At 36.0% G+C, this 26,617-nt stretch overlaps 1 protein-coding gene across 9 annotated transcripts in view; it reads right to left on the bottom strand.

Annotated features, from left to right (window-relative positions):
* The window catches only part of NAALADL2 (N-acetylated alpha-linked acidic dipeptidase like 2), a 1,364,408-nt gene that overhangs the window by 343,142 nt on the left and 994,649 nt on the right, over positions 1-26,617 (bottom strand). For all 9 annotated transcript variants that reach the window (XM_058730531.1, XM_058730530.1, XM_058730533.1 and 6 more), the window contains one exon: positions 13,486-13,629. In XM_058730531.1, the coding sequence (XP_058586514.1) occupies positions 13,486-13,629 (144 nt within the window). The remainder of the gene's footprint in view (positions 1-13,485; positions 13,630-26,617) is intronic.

The raw sequence follows: 26,617 nt of genomic DNA, 5'->3' as shown, positions 1-26,617 counted from the left end.
ATTTCCTTCCTTTAATTTTTGTAAACATTTATTTATTTATTTGAGAGACAGAGACAGAGTGCGAGTGGGAGAGGGGCAGAGAGAAAGGGAGACACAGAATCTGAAGCAGGCTCCAGGCTCTGAGCTGTCAGTACAGAGCTCTTTGAGGGCCTGGAACCCATGAACTGTGAGATCATGACTTGAGCCATATTTAGATGCTTAACCTACTGAACCATCCGGCGCCCCTGTTTTCTTTATTTTTCAATTTCCCTTCACCCTAGGGGCTGGAATATACTTTAGAATCACACTTTTGATGATTGGGACTTTATAACCTGCTAGCATCTTTCCTAAGTGCCAACTGCTTCCCTAAATATCTGATCATAAACTGCTTCTGGATTCTAAGCCATCACAGCTTTTATTTTTCCATGTGAGGGCCCCATTTTTCTAGGTGAGATCTCCATATTGCCAAATGTTTTTTCTGAACCAATATATTGATTGACATCATATGCTTTAGATCAAGGGTCTTATTCAAAATACTTATCAACTGATATGCCATAAATGCTGACCAATCAGAATGCACTGGCAGCAAATAATTGAAATGCCCACACCAATGGATACAAACTGATATCATCAGACCTGCACCAGATATTATGTTCTTCTTGTCACATTATAATTTTCTCAGGAGCTCCATTTCAGTCTATCCTTCAGGGAACATCATTTCACACAACAGTTCTACACAAGAATTTATACAAGTTCTAATTCTAAGACCCAACTAGGTCCACTATGTTGCATCGCACCTGATGTGATATGTCTAACCATATTCTGGATATTGACAATAACACCAGCTAAAAAAAAATGTCGGGGCGCCTGGATGGCTCAGTCGGTTAAGAGTCCGACTCTTGGTTTCTGCTCAGGTCATGATCTCACAGTATGTGAGTTCGAGCCCCGCGACGGGCTCTGTGCTGACAGCACAGAGCCTGCTTGGGATTGTCTCTCTCTCTCTTTCTCTGCCCCTCCCCCAATCACTCTCTCTGTCTCTCTCTCAAAAATAAATAAATAAAACTTAAAAAAAAAATGTCCTCTAAGAATGTTATCCACGGGGGCAGCTCGGTGGCTTAGTTGGTTAAGCATCCAATTTCAGCTCAGGTCATGATCTCACAGTCCTTGAGCTCAGAGCCTGGAGCCTGCTTCAGATTCTGTGTGTGTCTCTCTCTCTGCCCCTTTCCTGCTGGCACTCTGTCTCTCAAAAATAAATAAACATTTAAAAAATTTTTAATTAAAAAAAAGAATTTTATCCAATAATTACACCAATGAGTTTTCTAATAGAAACCTTAATAATTAATTTCAAGTTTATTGAAAATAAAAAGGACAGAGGAACTAGTTTTTTAAATTTGTATTTAAATGTTACTTAGTTAACATAGTGCAATACTGGTTTTAGGAGTACAACTCAGTGATTCATCACTTACATATAACACCCAGTGCTCATCACAACAAGTGTCTTTTCTTTTTTTTTTAATTTTGAGAGAGAGAGAGAGAGAGAGAGAGAGAGAGAAGCAGAGAGGGGCAGAGAGAGAGAGAGAGAGAAAATCCTAAGTAGGTACCACACTTAGTGCAGAGCCAGACACAGGGCTTGATCCCACAACCCTGGGATGATAACCTGAGCCAAAATTAAAAGTTGGATTTTTAAAAATTAATTAATTTATTTTGAGTGACAGAGATAGAGACAGAAGAGAGGGAGAGAGAGAGAGAGAATCCCAGGCAGGCTCCACACTATCAGCGCTGAGCCCTACACAGGGCTTGAACTCACGAACTGTGAGATTGCGAACTGAGCCAAAATCAAGAGTCTTAACTAACTGAGACACCCAGGTGCCCCTCTATTTTTAGTTTTTTTGAGAAACCTCCATATTGTTCTCCAGAGTGGCTGCACCAGTTTGCATTCCTGCCAATAGTGCAAAGGGGTTCCCCTTTCTCCACATCCTCACCAACATCTTTTGTTTCTTGTGTTGCTAATTTTAGCCATTCTGACAGGGGTGAGGTGGTATCTCGTGGTTTTGATTTGTATTTCCCTGATGATGAATGATATTGAGCATCTTTTCATGTGTCTGTTAGCTATCTGATGTCTTCTTTGGAAAAGTGTCTATTCATGTCTTCTGTCCATTTCTTAATTGGGTTATTTGTTTATTGGGTATTGAGTTTCTTAGGTTCTTTATAGATTTTGGATACTAACCCTTTACCAGATATGTCATTTGCAAATATCTTCTCCCATTCCATAGTTTGCCTTTTAGTTTTGTTGGTTGTTTCCTTTGCTGTGCAGAAGCTTCTTATCTTGATGAGGTCCCAATAGTTCATTTTTGCTTTTGTTTCACTTGCCACTGCCGATATGTGTAGTAAGAAGTTGCTACAGCTGAGGTCGAAGTGTTTGCTGCCTGTGTTCTCTTCTAGTATTTTGATGGTTTCCTGTCTCATGTTAGGTCTTTTACCCATTTTGAATTTATTTTTGTGTGTGGTATATGGTTCTCCATCCCCTCACTTTCAATCTTCAGGTGTCTTTAGGTCTAAAGTGAGTCTCTTTGTAGGCAGCATATAGATGGATCTAGTTTTTTTTTTATCCATTCTGATACCACATGTCTTTTTTTTTTTTTTTACATTTATTTATTTTTGAGAGACAGAGACAGAGCGCAAGGGAGAGGCAGAGACAGAGAGAGACAGAATCAGAAGCAGGCTCCAGGCTCTGAGCTGTCAGCACAGAGCCCGACGCGGGGCTCGAACCCACGAACCGTGAGATCATGACCTGAGCCAAAGTTGGACGCTCAACCGACTGAGCCACTCAGGCGCCCCATCTTTTGATTGGAACATTAGTACATTTACATTCATAGTGATTATTGAAAGAGATAAATTTAGTGCCTTTGTGTTACTCATAGAGTTCATGTTTCTCATGATGCTCTCTGGTTCTTTCCAGTCTTTGTTGCTTTTGGTCTTTTTTTTTTCTTTTCTCCACTCAAAGAGTCCCCCTTAAATTTTTTTTGCAGGCTGGTTTAATGGTCACAAAGTCCTTTAGTTTTTGTTTGTCTGGGAAACTCTACCTCTCCGTCTATTCTGAATGACAGCCCTGATGGATAATTCTCGGCTGCATAATTTTCCCATTCAGCACATTGAATATGTCCTGTCACACCTTTCTGGCCTCCCAAGTTTCTGTTGACAGATCTATTACAAATCTGATCTATCTTCCCTTGCAGGTTAAGGACTTTTTCCCTTGCTGATTTCAGGATTCTTTCCTTGTCTGTGTATTTTGTGAATTTGACTATGATATGCCTTGGTAATGGTTAGATTTTGTTGAATTTAATGGGAGTTCTCTGTACTTTTTGGATTTTGGTGTCTCTTTCTTTCCCCAGATTAGGGAAGTTTTCAAATAAACCTGACTCTTTTTGTCTCTCTTCATCCTCTGGGATTCCTAATGTTAAGAATGTTATTACATTTCAGTAAGTTATTGAATTCCTTAAGTCTACGTATGTGAACCATTATCTTTTTTTCCCTCTTCTTTTCAGCTTCATTATTTTCCAAAATATATCATCGATTCATCCCTCTGCTTTGTTCATCATCATTCTTATGGCATCCATTTGGGTTTGCATCTCATTACAGCATTTTTAATTTCAGCCTGACTAGATTTTAGTTCTTTTATCTCTGCTGCAAGGGATTCTCTAGTGTCTTCTATGCTTTTTCAAGCCCAGCTAATATCCTTATAATCACTGTTTTAAATTCTAGTCCAGACATCTTACTTAAATCCATATTGTGAAATCCCTGGCCATGAGTTCTACTTCCTGTTCTTTCTTTTGGGGTGAATTTCTCTGTCTCAACATTTTGTCCAGAAAAGAAAAGAAAAAATAAAAAAAAGAAGAGAACAAACAAACAAAACCTAGATCCTGGGCGTGTTTTGGTCTGCTTGTTAAAGAATCTTCCAAAAGGTTGTTACTTTTCTACTTGTAGACTAGCAGTTTTTGTTCTCTCAGACCTCTGATTGATTTATTGGGTATTCAGAATGATTTGATAACTAACTGTGTTTGAGGAATGAGACATGTTTAGTGCCCCCCTACTCCTCCACCATGTTAACGTCTCCTCCTGACAGAGGAACTAATTAAATAAAATCACAAAGAAGCATCCCACAAATCTAGAATGTAGGGCACATTCACGACAACAGATTTGATCCTATAGATCCCAGTGTTAACAGAAGAAAATGAGGATCATGCTAGATTAGAAGGGAAACAACTTATAGGCCTGGATTGGATCTTGGTTTCGAGAAACCCAATGTAAAAGATTGGGATGATTGGTGAAATTTAATATAGTCTGTTTACTGTCATGAAAAAGTGGAGATCCTTAATTAGATAAACATTTTAAAATATAATGTATAGTATGATCTCTTTTTGGTAAAAAAAACAAAACAAACAAAAAAGAAAACAAAACCTCTAAATGCATGTATATAAATCTAGAAGGATTTATAGGAAGCATTGTTAGTGATAATTACTGGGTGATAGGAGTGTGTTCTGAACTGAACTGTTTCTCTTCAAAATTCATATGTTGAAGTCCTAATCCCCAGTTTAGCTGTATTTGGACATATGGCCTATAAGGAGATAATTAAAGTTAAATGAGGTCTTAAGGGTGGGAATTTAATCTGATAGGGCTAATGTCTTTATGAAAAGACAACGAAAACACCACAGGTTTCTCACTCTTTGAGTGCACAGAGAAAAGGCCATGTGAGGACACAGAGAGAAGGCAGCTGTCTGCAAGCCAGGAAAAGAGCTCTTATCAGAAACCAAATTTTCTGGCACCATAAGCTTGGAGTTCCCAGCCTTGAGAACTGTGAGAAAAATAAATGTCTGTTGTTTAAACTACAGTCTGTGGTACCTTGTTATGGAAGCCCAGCATGACTAATATAGAACGTGCTGATTTGCTTTCCTATTTTTGCTCATCTTTCTTTTCTAACTCTTAGTAAACATTAACTGCCCTCATAATAATAGAAATTTAATTAATTTATTTTAATGTTTATTTATTTTTGAGAGAGAGAGACAGAGCATGAGCAGGGGAGGGGCAGAGAGAAAGGGAGGAGACACAGAATCCGAAGCAGACTCCAGGGTCTGAGCTGTCAGCACAGAGCCCAAAATGGGCCTCAAACCCATGAACCACAAGATCATGACCTGAGCTGCAGTCAGAAGCTCAACCGACTGAGCCACCCAGGTGCCCCAGAAATTAAATTAAAGAGAAAAGTAAAATCTGTTTTAGTAGTGTAAAATTTTGGTTCTGAAAAATGTGAGATTCACATACAAACACTGAATGAAAACCGTTTGCTTTCACCACATACTTTTCATCACCCTTTCACCACATACTTTTCAGCTTAATAGCTATCCCTAAGTCTCTCTGTCTCTCTGTCTCTGTCTCTGTCTCCTCTTTCTCTCTCGCTCTCTCTCTCCCCCTTACACACACACACACATACACACGCACGCACATGCATCCATGTGTGCATGCATTCTTATGAACTTGCATACATTTGGAAAAAATATTTAAGGTTTAAATTATTATTTCTAATTAGTAAAATTATCTAAATATGAAGATGTTTTAAAGACTCTGAACCCCAGAAAAAATAACTTTTCTTCTTCGTATCCCTTATACACGTGAAAATTGATTAATAGATTTTCTATACCTTTCTACCAAACCATTCTACAAATCATAAGTTATCAAATCAGTTATCAGACTAATCATCTGCAACACCAACTATACTGCATATTTCCCACATTTCCATCCAGATCTATATTCACCCTTCACCTTGCTCTGTGCCCAAAAAAGGTGACCTCTACAGAGAACATCTACCTAACTCCTCTATTCTTGGCTTCAGGTTGGGTTTAGCTAATAGAAGACATCAACAAGTGATCAGCAGGTTGGATAAGAGAAAGATTAAGAGTATTTATATTCCATCACCCTCCCTGACTGGTCACTTACAGGCAGAATGACTGAATTCCTCCACTGAAAGCCTCAGCTCCTGTCAGCCTGCCTCTCCTACTTCTTGAGAACCTGCCATTTCCTGTTTGTTCTACTCTCCCTTCTTGCTGCCTTTAGGTTTGCAAGTAGTATCAATTACTAACCTTGGGGTGGTTCATCATCCCTTTTCTATTTCCCTTTACCTATCCACATTTGTGCATAGGCCCTTGGCTAAACTCCCTTGAAGTGCACATGTTTAGTGTGTGTCATTATTTCCTGATGGCAAACTGGTTTATACATTGTATTCACTGAGTCATCCATATGTGTTGCCAGGGAATGAATAAATGGAGAGGAGGAGAAGAATTCCTATTATAGTAATAAGGTGGGTTAGGATATTAAGACCAACTTTCTCATTGAAAATAATTTACAATGCTAAATAAAATACAAAATGAATCCTGTTAACAATATCAGAGAACTAGAAACTAAGGAATTACTAGGTCAAAAGTTAAGGTGTGGTGGGAACCTAGATAAATAAAACAATAAAACTGCTTTCAACTCAAAGGAATTTGTGGAACCTGGAGAATGTTAATCTTGATGGCTTTATGAGATGCAAAGATTAGAAGTAAAAGCCCTGGACCTGCCCAACTTGGAGAGAAAATAGTTCCAAAAAGAGATTATTCCTCCATAAATAGGATTCCTAAATGATTGCATTCCCCATTCCCATCCAAGAGACAGCAAAGAAAGTTACCTGGTATGGAACAGAACAGGAAAAGGAATCTTTAAAGGCTATAATTCTAGGGTAACTCTACAAGAATACAAAAAGTATTTATAATTTCCAAAATAGGAAAGGGAAAAATATAATGACAAAAATAATCTAAATCTAAAGAAAGAAATAAAACAAAAGAAAAACATAATATGTGGTGTAAACAAGAAGCCTAAATTAAGATAAAATATATAAGCATAAATACATTAATATTCACATTACATATAATGAACTAGATGTTTCAGCTAAAGATAATCAAATTATATTTAAAAATACAAATTAGTTGTGGGGTGCCTGGCTGGCTCAATTGGTAGATCTTGATCTCAGGGGCATGAGATTGAGCCCCATGTTGGGAGTAAAGTTTCTTAAAAAAAATCCAAATTAATTTTTATTAAGAAGAGATGGTAAAAGAGAAATATATAAAAAGATGGATAGTAAAAAAAGATATAGCATAAAGACACTAACTAAAAAAAAAAGGGTAGTGAGGATAAATCAATATCAGGCCAAATCAAATTTAAGACAAGCATTATAAGCATGAAGAAGATCACTTCACCTGATAAGTGTTTCAACTAAGCAGGAAGAGATGATGTATTTGAATTTATAAACATCTAAGAAATGACCTTAAAATATATGAATCAAAAACTGACAACTACAAGATAAAAATAGACAAATCTATACACAAAGTGGGAAATTTTAACACTAATAATAAGATGTAGAATATTTGAATGACCTGATTATGGTACCTGGTTTAAGTGGAAATATGTAAAACTCTACACTTGACAACTACACAGTACACACTCTTTCCAAATACTCATAGAACACTGGGTAAGAAAGGATACCTCAAAGAAACATATATAAATAAAGCAAAAACACCACATTCTAACGAAAATTAAGGTTGCTTCTACTCTAGCTCAGAAGACTACCATATCACAATGCCCAAGTGCCTAAAAGCATGGCAGAGAGAGTCAGGAGGAGCTACTGCTACTTCCAACTTGAGAAGTATGCTACCTGTATGGAGCTGTAGAGGATACTGAGGCTTTACAACTTGGAGACTCAAACTTGAAGACATATTTGGATAAATATTGGATACATGAAGGAAACAGCAGGATATAGAACCAGAAAGGCACTGAGGAATCAGCCCATTGTGAAAAGAAGATCAGCAAAATGTAAAGATAGGGTATGCTCTAATGGAGTTTATCGCGTATTTAAACTGCCAAATTCAGTTGAAGTCTCTGTAACTTGAAAGAAGTGACAGCCACTTGAGAAATGATGTGATAGGAATAAAGGAAATGTTAAAAATTGCTGAGAAACATTGGAAATTGGAGAACACTTGTTACAGTAATTCTGCCTAAGAGTATACTTCTCAGGTTGTCTTTAGATCTTTTAACAAACAAACACAACTCTATACTGAATCTAAGCTGAATCATTTCCAAAAATCAAAACTGTCAAGACAGAAAGCTGGAAACATGAGAAGTTCTGGGTGAATGACAGATCTGTGTCACCCTTGGTAAACCCAACCTGTACTCCCTAGGAAACAGAGAATTGACTGTACTTTCTGTGGACTTTGGACAATAGGTTTCCCACCTATGTTCACTCTGTTTAAGACCCTTGATGAGTAGTCCTTCAAAGTCATTTCTGAAGCTTTTTTTCCTTTTGTCCGAGGACTTCAGACTGGCAGCTCATGAAGGCTGATCTTTAGTTCTACGGATTACTCTGTTATCAGCTTCTAGCTCAGACTCCTTGGTTCACTGTGCAACTGGCTGCTTGAAGAACCATAAAATTGGGGTGTCACCATTGCACAGTTTGGTGACTCTTAACATTTATCATGACACTGATTGTAAAAGGTTTCTAGCACACTGAATTTTTGGAATAAAAGTGGCCACTATATCTATATGCATACCATATAGAAATTGTCAAGACAAATTAAAATTTCCCCATGTTCTTTTGGATATTTTCCTCCAGATTCATGGCCAGAAATTGTTAAAGTCTACCCTTCCCTAAACAAGTTTTGAATTCTTGTATTATTATTATTATTATTATTATTATTATTATTATTATTATTTTAGGCCTACTGAGGATTTCTCTTTCGCAGGGACCAAAAAGGGCCATATCTTATCATTCCCATACCACTCCATTATCTACTTGATGTATCTACCAAAACATTCTTTTTTTTTTAATTTTTTTAATGTTTATTTATTTTTGAGACAGAGAGAGACAGAGCGCGAGTGGGAGAGGGGCAGAGAGAGAGGGAGACACAGAATCCGAAACAGGGTCCAGGCTCTGAGCTGTCAGCACAGACCTCGATGCGGGGCTCGAACCCACGAACCGTGAGATCATGACCTGAGCCGAAGTTGGACGCTCAACTGACTGAGCCACCCAGGCACCCCCAAAACATTCTTTAACCAGAAAAACATAACGCACTCCTGGATCTTCTCACATGTAGCAACTTTAGGGCTACTCTGAACAGGTTGATTAGTCTCATATGTAACAAAAAATAATACTGAATTCAATTGCACTAACTTTTTTTGCTAAGGAACATTTACTGAAAAGCTAAAATTTACTATTTGCCAATAAATTTTAGTATAATCTCAATTTTTGGATAATATGTTCAATACATCTTTTTAAATCTCTGCTCAAGAAATGATAATAATGAATACTTTTAAGTAGCTGTTAACAAATTAGAAATATAAATCTTCAAAATACAGTTGAAAAGTACAAATTATGTGACATTATCACTATATTATTCTAATTAAAATCATTTCATCAAAGAATATATAAAATTGTGAACAGGGAAATGGTAGATGTAGATATAGAGATATCTCCATTTAAAGAGATGATCCAAATTTACTTAGGTAAAAATGTGTCATCGTTGATAACATTAATTTTTATGCAACATAGAAATAGCAATTTTTCTATTCATCAAAAGTGATTCATCAAACATACTAAAATGTTTCTTTTAACTTAATTCATTAAAATTATTTTGCCCTAAATTAAGTTAATGGATCTTAAACTTTTTCCTCTCCTTTTTCCACTGTATTCATGGTTTTTAACCATAAGTTCAGACTGATAAGTGAAAATTCAAATTTCCATGTTTTGGTTGATTCTCAAGGATAAAGACAGATAATGTATTAGATAGATCAATGGGTAAAGCTTATAAAAAGTAAGACCACAAAAAATAAAACACAGTCAATATGCAATTATCTAATCAAGCCATTTGTGTGTGTGTGTGTGTGTGTGTGTGTGCGCGCAAGACCTTTTTTCCTGTTCTTCTATTCTTCAAGCAATTCTTCATTCTCTCAGGATTTTCCATAAAACACCCTGCTTTCTACTTTACTTTGCTGAACCTATGTCATGAATGCAGATCTTTAATACCTTTATTTAATTCAAGTTTATGGTCTGTTTCAGTTAGGTAGTTTTTTTGTTGCAAGAAACTAAAAACCCAACATAGATTGACTGGAAAAAAACAACTGGGGAGGGCATGTATTGACTCATACATATGGCTAGTTCAGTAGATTTGCCTTCAGACAAAGCTTTAGGGTTCAAATTCTGTGAAAACAGTTTCCTCTCTCTCTCTCTCTCTCTCTCTCTCTCTCTCTCTGTTTCTCCCCCCGTTATTCATTTGTACCTCCCTTGTGTTGGCTCCATTTTCAGGTAGGCTATCTCCCAGGGTCTCAAGAAGGTTACCAACCCTGGGCTACATGCTTTTTTGTTCAGCTATGGTGTTAAAGTGAGTCACTGCTCAAATAAATTCCAGATATTAGGTTTTGGCCCTATTTGACCAAGATCATCCTTGAATCAACCATCATAGTATGGTTGATGTGATATGCCAATAGACTTGAACTAATCAGGATCTATTTTTAGAGCTTGAGATGTGGTCAAACCTACTCAAACTATATTGCTGGGAAATGCTGGAAACAGTTAAAACAGGGGGAGGGCCAAATGGATGCTAAGAAAGCAAATATGATAAGCACATTCCACTAGATGTTGTCTGGACTGTAGAGAATTGGTATATATAAAGGACTAAATGGGTAAGATGAATAATCAGTTGATTTGTATACATATTTTTAATGTACTCTTGCCTAACTTCTTGGTGAAGATTTTCCTACAGTAAGGCTCAAGACTAAGAAAATTCAACAGTAAGATATAATTATAATATGCTTTAAATTAATTTTTCATCTATAAACTATAAGTTTTGTTCTTATTGCCCCCAAATAGAGCACTTCCTTTTGTAACCTTTTCATGTCCCATCCTTATACATATCATAATGAGCAACTAATGTATTTATATGTTTATGAGAAAACTTATATGTTAATTATCTTGACTGTATCATAAGTATTATTATCTAAAACATTGGGGGTAAAGGGTTGTTATCCTACATTTAGGACTAATTTAAATTTAACTCAGTTTCCATCAGTATTTGGGAAATCTAAATGTAATCACTTGTATATTTAAAAAGATAATGAAAGTACCCATTATAACATGAAATATCTTCTTGATTTACATACATCTCTGTCTGAATTTTTCTAAAAAAAACTATAATAGCTACTAAAAACAATAATAACTACTATATCCATGAAGAAAACATGACATAGCATAATTCCTTAGAAAGTAGGCCTATCTTGTTGCTTTTTTTTTCTTTTGAGAGAGAGAGAGGACTTGTGAGCGGGGGAGGGGCAGAGAGAGGGACAGAGGATCTGAAGCAGGCTCAACACTGCCAGCAGTGAGCCAGAAATGCTGGTCTCAAACTTACTAAACCCAAGATGGTGACCAGAGCCCCTGAGCCAAAGTTGGATGATCAACTGACTGATCCACCCAGGCTCTCTTCTTGCTGCCTTTTTAATAGGAGTTGTAAACAGGTTTCAGTGTATATGTCAGTTTTTATAGCTATGGAGTGCCATTTTGCTTAGCTATGCCATTATTACACAGGTATTTAACATATTATGGAGAAAACTGATACAATTCTTTGATAAGAAAGAAACTTGCTAACATAACACTTTACACTATGCAAAAATACTGAGACATACATCATAATTTGATTCTCAGATCAACTTGAGATACTAGAAGGTTAGATATCCTTCTGTAGATGCAGAAATAGCTTCCAGCAGGGAGCTGATGGATAAGCAGTCAGTCGTGGAGCCAGCATGTGGACTATCCGCTCACTCAGGGCAGGATGGTGGCAGGCATTCAGTGACTGCATTCCCACCCACCTTGCCTGATCCTTTACACACAGACGCATGAAAGCATCTCCACAGTGCCCACACAGTGACCCTGTTTCCAAGGAGATTGAGGGCAGATTTGGGCTGAATAACATGCCTCCATCAATGGTTCCTAAGAGCTGGAGCAAGAATTTGAACTCCAAGGGGACACACTTAACCATCATGCATTGCCAGCTTCCAAAATGCTGTGTAGTCAACTAAAGCACAGTGATACTGGGATATCTTGGAGAGAGAGCGGGATTTAAGTTCGGAGGATATTTTCTTATCACTTTCGGTGGCTATCCTTTCCAAATGAAGTGACTCAGTTTCAGAGATACTCATGCAACAATGACACCAAAAAAAGGAGGGGGGGGGCAGGACGGTGGCTGGAACACATTAGGGGCTCTGAATCTTTATTAAATTAATCAGTTGATTGATTGAATCTGGCCTTAAATCTGGTCTTTTACAAGTCCAAGTGCTCCTTACAACTAAAGTATTATTATAGTGTCTTTTACATATTTTAACAAATAGAGACCATGATAAATTTGTAGGGCTCAGAATAAAAGACAATAAGAGCAAAACAAAACAAAAAGCTCCTCTAAGGCTTCTGAATTCCTGCTTTAAGGACACAGGCTTATCATTGATTTTCTATATTTCCTACTTGCTCCGTCAATAATCAGTTTGGGAGGCACTCAATCGATAGGGCTTTGAAAAACTATATGCATGTATCTAACAGAGGGCAATCCTGAATGTATTCAGGTTTTTTTTGTTTTTTGTTTTGTTTTTTGTTTTTTTTTAGTCATCTTCAAAAGATTTTTTTTTAATGCTTTTGTTGTCAAGAGAAAAGCAGATGAGATAAAACACGAGTAGTTGAGCCTGCAGGTCTGGACATAAAACCAGAGTCCTCAAGTTTAATTTTCCAACAACTAGATACAAATTTAACAATATGTAAAGAGCCTCTCTTCTTTAGAACTCTAATGTGAGGCTGGAGGCAGAAATAAGATGCAGCCTGTGGCTTGCACCCCCCCCCCCCCTCAGGTAGCTTAACTAGTTCAGTTTTATCCGATCTGCTCCAACAAGGCCTGACAAACTGCACCACAGCAGAAGAAGCATCTCTCAGGCGATGATGCGTAAAGACACAGGGATATTTTAGTCAATTGCAGGAATTAGGATTTAATGCTTTCTACTAAAAGACTTCAGACCTCAGATAGCTGACTGCTATCCACTGAATCTTGGCAGGCAAGGAGACTGCTGGAGCTGAAGCGAGGAAGCCATGTTAAGCAGATTTTCATGATGTAAGAAATACTTTATTTGTAAAGCTGCTTTTCTTTGTTGCAGTTTAAAATGCTTTTTTCTTCTTCTCCTTTTTTTAAAATCTCTCAGTTTGATCAACTCTCCGTCTTTATCAAAATTACTTTCCCCAAATGTCCCTTAAAGAGCCACAGAAGAGAAATAAATGCTCATGTCATCAAAATAATTTTTTAAAAGAATAATCGTAAACATTGTCAATTTAAAAGATTAAAAATGATCACAGTCCTTAAAAAGACTACAAAACACACAGAAATACATTAAATACCTTACCATTGTTTGGCAGTTCTAGAGGGCTACAGATACTGTTTTTGGTTCTGCTGTTTGGTGAAGAGATCAGTTTTGCAACAAGAGATGCTGAAATGGGCTGCACCAGCAGGGATGTGAGGTTTGATCGGTTTTGCCTAAAGCTTCCATCTAGATTCAGAAGAGAAGGGAACAGAATCCTTAGCAAACAGAAATTAAAAACACACAAAGAGAAGTTTTTTGTAATAATTATTCAAAATATGAACCATATGTTTATCTTAGTTCATTTGTTTATTCCTTAGTTTTACTCTACTTATTAAAAATGATTTGAGGCCCATCAGTCCAAATACTACTATGTATCCAAGTTAATGCTGGCAGATTATGCACATGCATTTACCTCCATTCTCCCATATGACCAGGTCACTGGAGACTATATGAAAATACTGAAAATCTGCCAGTCCACCAATAAAACAACTCACTAAAGACAGCTTATGTTAAAACCCATCAGTCAATAAGCTCATCCATATACAGAACTTCAAATCAACTCAACTTTGCCATCATTAAGTAGGCGTGGTCATCCAAGGACAATCTTAGCATGGCACATGTGCTGATGAGCTCATGAGGACAAGAGTGAGGAGGTCAGGAGGCTCAAGAACGGAGGTCTTCAGGAAGACAAAAATAATGGAAAAACCACATGTGTGCCACTGTACTGAGAGAATATTTACAATAGAGATCAGAGAGCATGTGAGGATCATCTAAGTACACAGAAAGATAAGAAATGTAAAAATTAGACAACCTTTAGCTTCAAAGGGAGCAAAAGTTGTTCAGGAAGGAAATGTAATCATAGTACAATGTGAATAATATTTATATAGTCAAAATGATATAAATAATGGCTATTTAACACACAAAAAATTGGATATTTCTTTGGAAAAAAAATAAAAGGGCAACAGTCATGGGTGAGGACTCATGGAGACTTGTGAAAGCAAACTAAAACTTTATCTTCCATAGTGGCAATAGATAAAACTGAAAAATTAACTCAACTCTTAAACATGCTTTTGAGACACAGAGAGGTAAACATAAAATGCAGAGAACAACTAAAAATACTGAAAGCAATTAAGTATTTGCCTTTGGGAGAGAGGTGGGGCAGAAAACATAGGGAAGGAGAGAAGATGATATTTTTGTAAACTAACTTCGGTAGAATTATTTGAATGCAGTCATCTATAACTTTGAGAAAAAAATGAAAATTAAATAAAAATAAGGAGAGAAAATTATGGTAACACAAGTAGAACCAAAATACACAAGTACTCAGAGTAAAGAGAATGAAGTGAATAAATTAAACTGTGCTTAAGAACTAAAAGATATCTCTTCAGTTTATATATTTATACTGACTCAGGGTGGAAATACACAATGGAATGACTCTATCAAGTCGCCAGAATGTCTGCGAACACAGAGCTTTATTTTTCAGAACTTTTATTAGGGAAAATGATTGCCAAAGGTTTTCTCAGAATTTAATTTGATAGGACTGCAGGGGGTGCAGAGCTCAACCACACTGGTATCCAGGCTGCAGGAGGCAGATTATAAATGAGAAAATATGTTACAGAAGTGCTCCCTTAATTTATCATCTGGAAAACCACAAGGCTAAAAAAAATGATATTTAGCTTAGGCCTATGGCAGCCATAGCAGACATGGCTTTGAAGAGAAAAAATAAATAAATAAAGATTTAAGCTTCGGATCAGTTTTGTTATGTAAGCACAGTGCTGGTTGCATAATTCAGTAACCCCTTTTATATGGATATATGACAGTGCATTTTGACCATAGTGTATCATTGCTTCCTAGCCATTTTCATGTCTTAGTACAAAGACTGGCTGTATAATTTGCAGGGCCCACAGTAAAATGACAATGTGGGACTTCTTGATCAAAAACCTTGAAGAATGTCAAGATGGCAACAGCAGAGCATTAAATCAAGTGTGGGTCTTTCTGAGCAGGGGCCTATGCAACGTTGCAGGTTACATGCCCATGATCCAGGCCCTGCAGATGCTAGCAGTCATTTAACCCACTGACACAAACCGAAGGGGATTTTCATACTCCAGGGAAGCTGCTCTCAGCTTCAGGTGACCAGTTCTAGTCTCTGTTGTTCCAGGCTGCACCTGAGGCCACAGTGCTTAATATCTCAAGGCATAGATGGTGTCCCTCAGCACACCAGCTGGGAAGCCCTGATATAGCCATTTTACTCTGTTTCTTCAGCATGTATTTTCTCCCTCAGTCGTTACCTTCTGGATTTCTAGTGTACACAAGACAATAAAATGATATTTCTGAGAAACGTGCAATCTGTTATTTTGATGTTTTCATGGATGTTAGGTGCTGACATATTACCACTACAAAATGAAACTCCCTAAAATGCTATATGATCTCACCACTCCCCAGATCAAATATTGAACTCTTTAGTTTGACATTCAAGGCTCTTTACAATCTCAGACTTTATATTTTGAACATTATTTCCTATCATTCCTCTCGATACAGCTTATGCTAACACTTAAGCTGTTCTGACATGTTCTGTGATGTTTGACCTGAAGCCGTTTCTTCCACATCGCTTACCCTTCTAATGCATCACACAGGTCTGAAGTATACACTTCCTTTAAAACCCAACTCAAAAGTTACTTTTTTACAAGAAGCTTTCTCTGTCTCCCTGGACCATATGTGACACTTTCTGCACCTTTTTTCTTTTTTCTTTTTTTTTGGTAGTGCTTGTCATTTCTAATTAACATTATCATTACATTTTCATACTTATCACTTTTTCACTTTGTTTCTCCTCTTTAAACTCTAAAATCCTTAAAGACAAAAGCAAGTGTTCCACATCATTCCACGACATGCAATGCCTAGCACAATGCCAGGAACACAACACAATCAGCAGTTCTTTAAAAAATAGTTTCAACATCACTATCACTGATTTTCTGAGTGCCTAGAAAATGGTACAAGGGTACAACCAAAGAGTAAATTACATTATATTCTATTAATACTATGTTTGCTATACATTTGTTCTTTTTCTCCAGCTAACTAATCTCCCACAGCAGACATCACAAAGACTTTCAAAACCCATCTATCCCCATCAATTTGCTGGTTAACCTTGTTTTAAAATTACCTTTTGAGTGTAAAAAAAAAAAAAAAGACTACCCTTATAAATAAAACAATCTGAGATGTATTTATCTGTTAATGAAAAATCAGTAACTGCATTCCTTTTTCCTTTATAATGCTCTATCAGGCATATGAAACAATATATGAGTGCACCTTAAACCCTAACTGAACGTACTCAAATCTTTGATTTGTTTCCTGCATGACTAATAGACTTGCATTAGTTTTGAAATATATGAAGTGGCTCATTAATTTTTTACCTTCAGCTTAATGGAAATTTGACAAACAGTTCACTTCTGAGAGGAGACAGTAAAAACAGGACTTTACAGTATACTAAGATTAAATTATAGACCAATGTTATTTTTTAACTCATTTATTGAAGAGCTGAGAAAGGAGCTTTTTTAACTCATTTATTGAAGAGCTTTTATTGTCTTATATTATTAAGAGGCTTTGAATAAAACCAAATATATGTACCATTTTTATTCATTTACATTTTAAAACACATTTATGAACTATAAGAATCCACTAGATATGTGTTGAAAATCAGGCAGAATGTGCGCCTTGGTGTGAAGGGCACCATACGGAAAAGATGTTTACATTACCTCTTAGCATTCCAACTTTTAGATTAAAGCGTGGATATTGTGCCCTGTTCATTGTTTATGCTCTATAAAGACTGACACTAACTTACATTTTAGTGGATAGCGAGTTCTGTCTTCACTTTATGTACTCTTTGTGGTCTATGTAATGATCCAAATCAATCCATGCCATTAATAGCCCAATCTCTAACACAGTGGCACCTGCATATAGTAGAAAGAGGAAACTGGATATACTGAGCTCCCAGTTTGACTTCATTACTGACTCTGTCTGTGAAATGTAACATATAAACAATGCTCATATTGTCATCCTCTCTACTATACCTGAACAACCAAGATGACGCCAAAGGGCATTCATTATGCTGACTTACTGAAATGGAAAGAGTGTATTAGCTCAGAAGCCAAGAGACTGAACCACAGTAGGTGAAACTTACAAGAAATGAGGTTAGAAATAAGTGAAAAGGTTTTCTAATTGAACATATTTAAGGTTTTGCAATACGCTTTTTCAAATTATTGATGCCCACTTCAATCATATCTGGTTGTGTATATAAAGAAAATGTAAACACTGGTATCTGTCTGCACTTTTTTTGTGTGGCAAGATGGAATTCTTTTAAACTCAATTGAAAAAGTGAAAAGAGCAAGTACCAATTACTCAAAGAGTATTAAAAAAACTAAACCTTCAGAAACTAGAAATCTTAGACACTGGGATCCTCAGATTAATGCACCAAGAAGTGAAAAAAGGTAAAAACAAATGCTGGTAAATAAAGCAAGAGGAGGTTTGTGTGGATCAGTGAAGATAATGTGCTGCCATTGAAGGGGACAGTACAGTTTCCAAGTTGAGGAATATAACTCAACTCTCAGCACCTGTGTGTGTAAACATAAGATCCAAGCTACATGATGACATATGTGTGTGTGTGTGTATGTGTGTGTGTGTGTGTGTGTGTGTGTGTGTGTGTGTGTGTATATATATAGCAGAGATCCTATAGACTCTTTTTATCCAATGTGTGTAGTCCTTGGACAAGCAGCATGGGCATGATCTAGGAACCCATTAGAAATGCAGAGTCTTGGGGACCTGGGTGGCTCAGTCAGTTGAGCATGCAACTTTGGCTTAGGTCGAGATCTCACAATTTGTGGGTTTGAGCCCAGCATTGGCTCTGTGCTGACAGCCTGAAGCCTGGATCCTGCTTTGGATCCTGTCTCCCTCTCCCTCTGCCCCTTCCCTGCTTGCTCTTTCTCTCTCTCTCTCTCAAAAATAAATAAACATTAAAAATTAAAAAAAAAATGCAGACTCTTAAACTCCACCCCAGACCTTCTGAATCTGAATGTGCAGTCTAAGAAGATACCCAGGTGATTCATATGCACCTTAGATAACCACTAGTCTAAATCATTATATATTGTTCCACGGCACAATTTACATAATTTTCACAGCAAAGAAGACATAAAAAGCAGGACAAAGAAGATAAAAAAATAATGGAGTGGGTTTGCTCACCTTTCCCAAAATTAAAGATGACGGAGCCTTCAACTGTATCAATAAACCCCAAGCCAACAGTTTTCTTCGAGGCTCTTTAAAATGGGAAACAAGGCTGCTCACATACTATCCCTAAATAACGAGTGTAAATTGGACTGAGAGCACTTCTTTTTGTTTTTGTCCTTTCCTCAAAGATAAATTTGGTGATTCAAGATCAAAACTGCATTTACAACACTTTATTTCAGCCATGAATAAATATTACAATAGCTAACTGATTTGACTTCTTTTTTTCCTTGGTTTTCAACGATTCTAATTCATTATAGTAGGAAGACTGACAAACCTAAAACGTAAATACTGCCTACTTGCCAGTGAACCAAGCAATCAGAGAGCTTAAAAAGCAGAAATTTAAAAAAAAAAAAAAAAAAAAAAAAAAAGCATTTTGTGCTGCACTTTTAGAGAAAGGCCCAAATAGCAAACAGACACGTTGATATCAGGGATGTTATCCCAGAATATTTGATTTGACTTTCTCCAGAGAACTGCCACTTTGACAGAAATCAGACCATTAAATAACTGGCACAAATGTTTTTTTCATTTTTATTTTAGCTCACTAAATTTACAGTTATTTCCCTGAAATGACCAGTGCACTAAATTGGCTAGTCATTTTGTTGTCCTTGTAAATACAGCTGATCTTTTCTTATTTCAGTATCTCATAACCTGCTGGTTATGAATATCGCCATCTTCCCTCAAGCTAGTGAAATTCAATACTGTGTTCTTTAGGTTATTATTAAAAAGGAAACAGTTAACACTTAAAAATGCTTTGTGTTATGCAGTCTCCTTGGGGCTCCTTTGTGCTCTCCATGTCTCTGTGTATACATACATACATACACCCACACCCACATATACACATGTATATATTTTTACCATATAGGGTTTTGTACTAATGATCATTTTCATAACTAAAATGAAGTATTGTTTCCTTAATTTACATCATATTTCCTGCCTGCCCTCAAACTAATATAAACTGTCGTTCTAAAAGCTGGCTGATGCCAGTTTACCCAAATCTTAAAGGTCCTTGCATGTGTCCCCATATAAATCCTCGTTTACATATTTAGTAAACACTGTTCTGTTCTAATTTTCTTTTTATTTTCTGCTCACTGACTGGAGTTGAAGCTTCTCGGGGGCTGATTCACTGTTATATTCCCATGGCTTAGCCCACTGCACAGTAAAAGCAGCATCATTTGGATGAATGATCAGACCAATGTGCAAGTGAATAATTTTGTTTTGTCTGATCATAAACCTAAAACTCATGACTCATGATATAAAACTTGCAATCACAAAACCCTAAAACTGAAGACACAGATGGTCTCATCTCCTCATTTCATTGGTCCTCTCTTAAGCTAAAGCATCTTGCCATATTCCCTAGTAATTATCACAATATTTTAATGCTTAGCTAATGTGTTGTAAAAAGTTATAAAGGGGATAGAAAGTAACATACTCATTTATAAAGCAAAGAATCTATATAGTCTGATATTAAAAGAGCATACAGATTATGTATAGTTTTATTTTAAAAATAGTATATAAGAAAAATCTGTTAATATTGTCAATATTTATATTAATATTTGCTAATTTAATTTGGGCTCTCTCTTTCCAGTTAGTTTATTCAAAATTATTGATCATGAAAGTGACATAGGCTCAGCAGAAGCTGACAACTCCTTCTCTACTTTTCTCATCGCTAAAGATATTTTTCCTTAATGCTTAGATATACTCTAGATCTGTATTGGTAAAGTGAAATTATTTGGGGCAAAGGGCATTAAAATATATATTATCATTATTCTCTCCCCTCAAACAAATATGTTTGGATCATCCTTATATTTGTGGCTATGCCACAGACATTAAAGTAAGGAAGAGTTTTTATTATTGTATTAAAAGTCTTGATGAATGTACAGTTAAGTGAGGTGCTGAACTTCATTCTGTGTCCAGTATACAGGACACAAGGATAATATTTGATTAAATTGTTAGTTGAAATCTGATGTGTCCTATAATTGAATTCACTATCATTTAGAGAATTCTGAGAATATATTTTTATAAATACCTTATATTTTTGGATGACTTTACAACACAATGAAAAATTACTTCAAAGCCCATTCCTATGCTTCAAATAGATGGTGGACATCAATGCACTTTAAAGCATTTTTGTAGTCTGTTCCTTTCTACTCAAGAAACGGGAGTTCCTTTGGCATGGGGCTTTACCTCACTGAGTTTGTATTGGCAAATTTGTTTTTTTAAGTGAATATTTAGATGTACAATGGCAGTGGTAACATTCAGATATTGACAAATATTTGTATAATGGCAGTGGTAACATTCAGATACTGACAAATATTTTCTTAATTCTATTTCAGAGGGATGATTGATGATATGAGAACTGATTTCCCTTTCCTTGAAAGTCTAAATATTTATACTCTTTTGTATTCACCATTTGTCTACTCAGACTATTTCATTCCCCAAAGCATTCCAAGAACATGAAAATTTTGAAATAAACCATAAACTATATCATAAAAAAAAAACAACTAAGAGACAGATAAAATATCTAGTTTGTTCCTTACTTCAAGGAGAGTAATCTAGATTCATAACTGGATAACTGCCCATCTGCACATTACATATAATATAAGCAAAGCAGTCCTCTTCAGAGGCATTCCCCTGAGAAGTTTCCCATCTCAAACTTGAAGGGTGTGAACATCAGAATGATGTGCAAAGCTTCTAGTTTTAGGAAAAGTGTAGTTTGCATTTTTCAAAAGATAGCAAATAAACTATGTGGATGTGTTTGGTGGTTGGTTGTTGTGAAAGTACACAATCATTAATTTACAATAAAATTCTTCATAACAGATTGTAATGGGAACACATTATTTTATGAGGCTGATTAGATGAACGGGCAGAAAACCAATGCTTTATTTCTGGATTTATTTATTTTTTTGGTTTGATAATAAAAGTAGAAAATAATTAACCCTTGCTCTCCTGATATAGATGTTAGGTTAAATGAGCTATCACATATGCAGTGTTTCCCAGATCTTCTTATATTCTTGTGTATTTTCTATTTCTGACATGGAAACACTAACACAAGAAAGGGATACTGGCCTTCAGTCCAGAGACCAATATCTGGTCCTTACTCTGCCTCTAAATGGGAAGTGACTTGGGAACATTTTTCACCTCTTTTGCAGCCTTAAACTCATAATATATGTAATGTCTAAGGACTTTAATTTCTAAAGTTTTGATTCTAAACTTGTCCATGAGCAATCATTTAAATAAGTTAACAGTTTCCTCTCCAAAATGTGTTTCAAAACATCATATGGTACTTTATAATCCTGACAGTAATTTAATAGAAATATTTCTCAAATAGGCTCTTTGCATTGAGACGGTTACATCTAAGTTTGAGGTGAATATCTCACTATCATCACATAAAAGTCCCTCAGATGTGGTATGGGTAATATGAAAGATGCCAATAAATTTCCAACATGGCTTATCATTTTTCTTACACCATCATTAATATGATTTTTACTAACAATCACACATAGAATTATGGCTTGAAAAATATCACTCTAGTATTTTGCTGTAGTATTTGTGTATACTGGGAGAAGAAACACCTGGAAGGAAAAAGAAAAAGTAGAAATTTTAGACATACACCATGGGGAAAAAAATGCCCTCTTTTAATAGGCCCACAGATTGATCATCAAGAACTATTTCTAAACAGGGGCATCTGAGTGGCTCAGTTGGTTAAGCAACTGACTCTTGATCTCAGCTCAGGTCATTATCTCACAGTTTGTGGAACCGAGTGCCACATCAAGCCCCTCGTGGAGCCTCACATCAAACCCCGCATTGAGCCTGCTTGGGATTCTCTCTCTCTCTGCCCCTCTGCCACTTGCATGTGTGCTCTCTCTCTCTCTCTCTCTCTCTCTCACACACACACACACACACTCTGTCTCTCAAAAATAAATAAACTTAAAAAAAAAGAATTGTCTCTACACAGAACTCTAGTCAAAAATATCCTATTATTAATTCTTCTTCTGAATTTATATATGTGAGAATTTTCTTATTGAAAAGCCCTATAATTTGGCGAATGTAATTTAGCAATTTGTTTAGTATGTACATTTCCTGAAAGTATTTTATGAAATGAGACCCAAATTAACATTAAAAAACCCCACTGAAATAATGCTTTGCCTACTTTCTTACTAAGGTAATGTTTTTAGTGTTCTGAAAGGTTATTTCACCAAAATTAAGTCTTCTTTGAAGTCACAGAAAAGGCTGTAATGACACAATGAGAGACACGGCTATGCTTAGTATAGTACTAATGGTCCAGTTAATAAGCTAGGGTGTACTGTGAGGACAGGAACAGTGTCTTTGTTAGTTCTTATATGTAGAACTTCAAATAGCACTGGGCACAGTCATCTTTTAAAAGCTTTTTTATGATAATGGAGCTCAAACAAAATTCAAAATTATTCACTTTGGCCTAAATTTCCTTTCTAGCTACTTCATATAATATTCTTAAAGTCCAAGGATGTAACATTACACCCTGCACCACACATCAAGGACATTTTTGGTCATTTTTAGTCGACATTATGAATGTTTCTTAGAAGAGGTGGAAAATGGGTTGGATCTTAAAGTTAAATGTCCAAAAGTTGTTCTAGAGCAAGAACAGAACCCCTCCGCAATTCTATTTAATTCCATTTTTGTGGCAGTTGGGTTAGGATTGGAACAGAGAGCCCAACAGATCTGAGAAGGGACAGAGGATCCAAAATGTCCAGTTTCATGACTGGAACTATTCAGAGAATGGAAGAATTTCAGAGTGGTCAGGAAACCCCTGGTGTTTAATAGGGTACGTGAAATGAACCAGCAAGGCAAAGAGGCTTCAGCAGGCCTGAAGAGGGTAGGTGGGCCAGAAATGAGGGAGTGACTGATACTTGAAAAAGACAGTGATGAGTTCAGTGGAAGCAAAAAAATAAACTGCTAATGAATGGGTCAATGGAAAAGCAGGGTCCCATGACTAATCAGTGGTCAGCATGTCAGAGTTTGGCCCATGAAGTGAGTTTTCTTGACTCATTACAGGAAAATAAGAGTTCTTTTAAAAGTAGTGGATAGAGCACTGAAAACAATGACTAGAACTGTTTTATTTAGCTGCAGCTAAAGTGTCAAATGATCCTGGCTTTGACAAGACTTTTAGTACCACACGTAAGTTTCAAACTGTAAAGAAAATATTTATAAGGGCGATACTTCTAGGCAAAAGAATCAACATGATTAAACAAGCCCTAATGGGAAAGAAAAGGTGTGAAAAGTGAATGGCCAGTGGCCAATATTAACTGGAGATTACCATATATGTTGTAGATTAGGGCTAGAATTACAGAATCTTTGTTGAGGTAGGCCTTGTATATGATGGATGTAGAAGTGTGGAGAATTTTAGGTAGGCCCTAGGGATTTTGATAGGGTTTTGAGCAGAGAATTGGTACCATGGAAGTGGATTTTAGAAATATTGATCTGAGAGTGTTATGCAGGGAAAAAAAAGGCAAAAAGGGAAATACAATGAAAACAACAAAAATAGATCCCATTTTTCCATACACAGAGCTTGTATTTAGCATAACTTACCTCATTGCATTTCCACACTTTACACGTGATACAATTTTTCAACCTAGTTATTGTTATTTCTATTTTACAAAAATGACTCTGAAGCTCAGAAACTTTGAAATGCTTAAAGTCGCATAGCTGACAAGCAACAGAAGTGGGCTCAGAGTCTGCTTCTTTCAGACTCTGAAATTAAGGGTCTGGTGTCAAAAGTGTTAGAAGCTGTAACAGTTTCTCAACAAGAAGTAATACCTGCATAAACTAGAATGTCTCTAGAAGCAGAAAGTAAAGAGTCATGTTAAAAAGTGTGAAAAAGTGGAATTGTCAACACTTAGCAACCCACTGAACGGAGTAGTGGCACTGAGGTGATAGAGAAAGCAATTAAAGTTTCAATCCTGGGTGTGTGGGAGAATGAAAGTCCTATGACTGACACAGACAGATTCAGCAGGAAAAGTGTCCTGGAGGCAAAGAGAAGTCAGAATATTCTAAATAATTATATATAGCAGGTGGCTTCATTGGACAATTACTACCTTATAAATAACAGTACATAAAATAAATAAATAATGCATAAATAAAGCAAAAAATCCTCCTCACCAGTTCACATTACAGTTAACCCCACTGGTTGTTTTCGGAACACTTTGCAAATGCCTGCACAATGACATCCTTTAAACTGCTGTCTCCCAGGCCATGAAGTGAGGACAAAGGCTGCCAAATATGTAGCTCAGGCTTCAGGATTAATGAGAGTGTCCATAAAGCGCTTTGAGCTCCACAGAATAGGTACAATATAAATGAGCCACATTATTCCAGTGACAAATACTATCCATATACTGCCCAATAAACCCCCCTAAAATGCGATTTCTTGTTGTTCCTTCTGATAGTGCATATTGTCCTGATAGCACTTCTTTTCATTCTTTTGAGGTTCCCATGGAAAAACAAACAAACAAACAAACATTTGTGCTTCATGACCAATTTGTGAAGTATACTGAGATACACAAATCAAATGATAATAGGATATTCTATGGTTTCTTTCTCCTAGTACCTTTGGTATAAAATGAACAAAAAGAGATGCACTTACAAGGTTGTTTCAAAGAAAATATAAATCATATGAAAGCAAGATGGCTATTTTTAGAATGCTATATTCAAGTCAAATTCATTTTTCAGTACAAAAGAAGACATCAGCTACTTTCTGCATACATTCAGGATTTGTTGGAACTATTTTCAAAATTATTTCATGTTTTAATAAAATACCAATGACATGCTAGATTTATAAGATCACATATTATATCTATACAACCTAGGCTGAAGCAGTGTTGATATTAAAATTTAATAGTTCTCCATAAGCAATAAGAAATTCTAAAAACTTAACTAATGTCACACTAATACCATATCATGATATAAAGATTCAAAACTCTAAATTAGTTATTGACAAAATAGTGCATAGCCTTTTTTAAATGTTTATTTATTTTTGAGAGTGTGAGAGAGAGACAGAGAGAGAGGCAGAGCACGAGAAGGGGAAGGGCAGAAAGAGGGGGAGACACAGAGAACATAAAGCAGCTTCAGGCCCTGAGCTGTCAGCACAGAGCCCAACGTGGGGCTCGAACTCACAAGCTGTGAGATCATGACCTGAACCAAAGTTGGTCATCCAACTGACTGAGCCATCCAGGTGCCCCAAAATGCATAGACTTTTTAAATATAGTTATGACAAATTTTCATGAATTCACCTCTATGTTAATCTTATATGTTTAACAATGTATGTAATCCTGAGATGGGAAAACCTCAGCAGGGAAATAATAATGGGTAGAGAAAGAAAATTACAGTAATTTTTTTAGTCTGCCTCTAGATAACAAAGATATAAATAAAATATAAGTAAGACGATAACATCTGTGAGATTCATCATATTAATTCTGGCTAGAAGAGAAACTAGAATTCCATACAATTTACTTAATAATATGAATAGGAATTAGAACAAAAATATGAAAGACTGTCTTTAATGTGAGATTGAAATGTTTAAGTTCTGGGCTTAATACTTTCAATTAGAGTATATTTCAAAATAAAACCATACAGATTTGTAAAAAGTCTTCATTGCTTTCAAGTTCCAAATTAACACACATATGTTACCACATACACACATATGTATACACACATATGTATATACACATGTATATACACACATATGTGTATACACACATAACTCAAAGAATAAATAACATTAATAGTTATTCTAAAATCTGTAGATTAGTTACTAGAAAATAGTGTAATTTAGATTGCTCTTTCTTAAAGTATGATTCAAAGACCAAAGATTATAAAATAATAATATTAAAAATGAAAAGATCATAAAATAATAAACTATATTTCTCTTTGT

The sequence above is a fragment of the Neofelis nebulosa genome, chromosome 5 (assembly GCF_028018385.1).
Source record: "Neofelis nebulosa isolate mNeoNeb1 chromosome 5, mNeoNeb1.pri, whole genome shotgun sequence".
Classification (NCBI taxonomy): Eukaryota; Metazoa; Chordata; class Mammalia; order Carnivora; family Felidae; genus Neofelis; species Neofelis nebulosa.
Note: the sequence above shows the minus strand (reverse complement) of the source record. Positions and strands in the feature narration are given on the sequence as shown.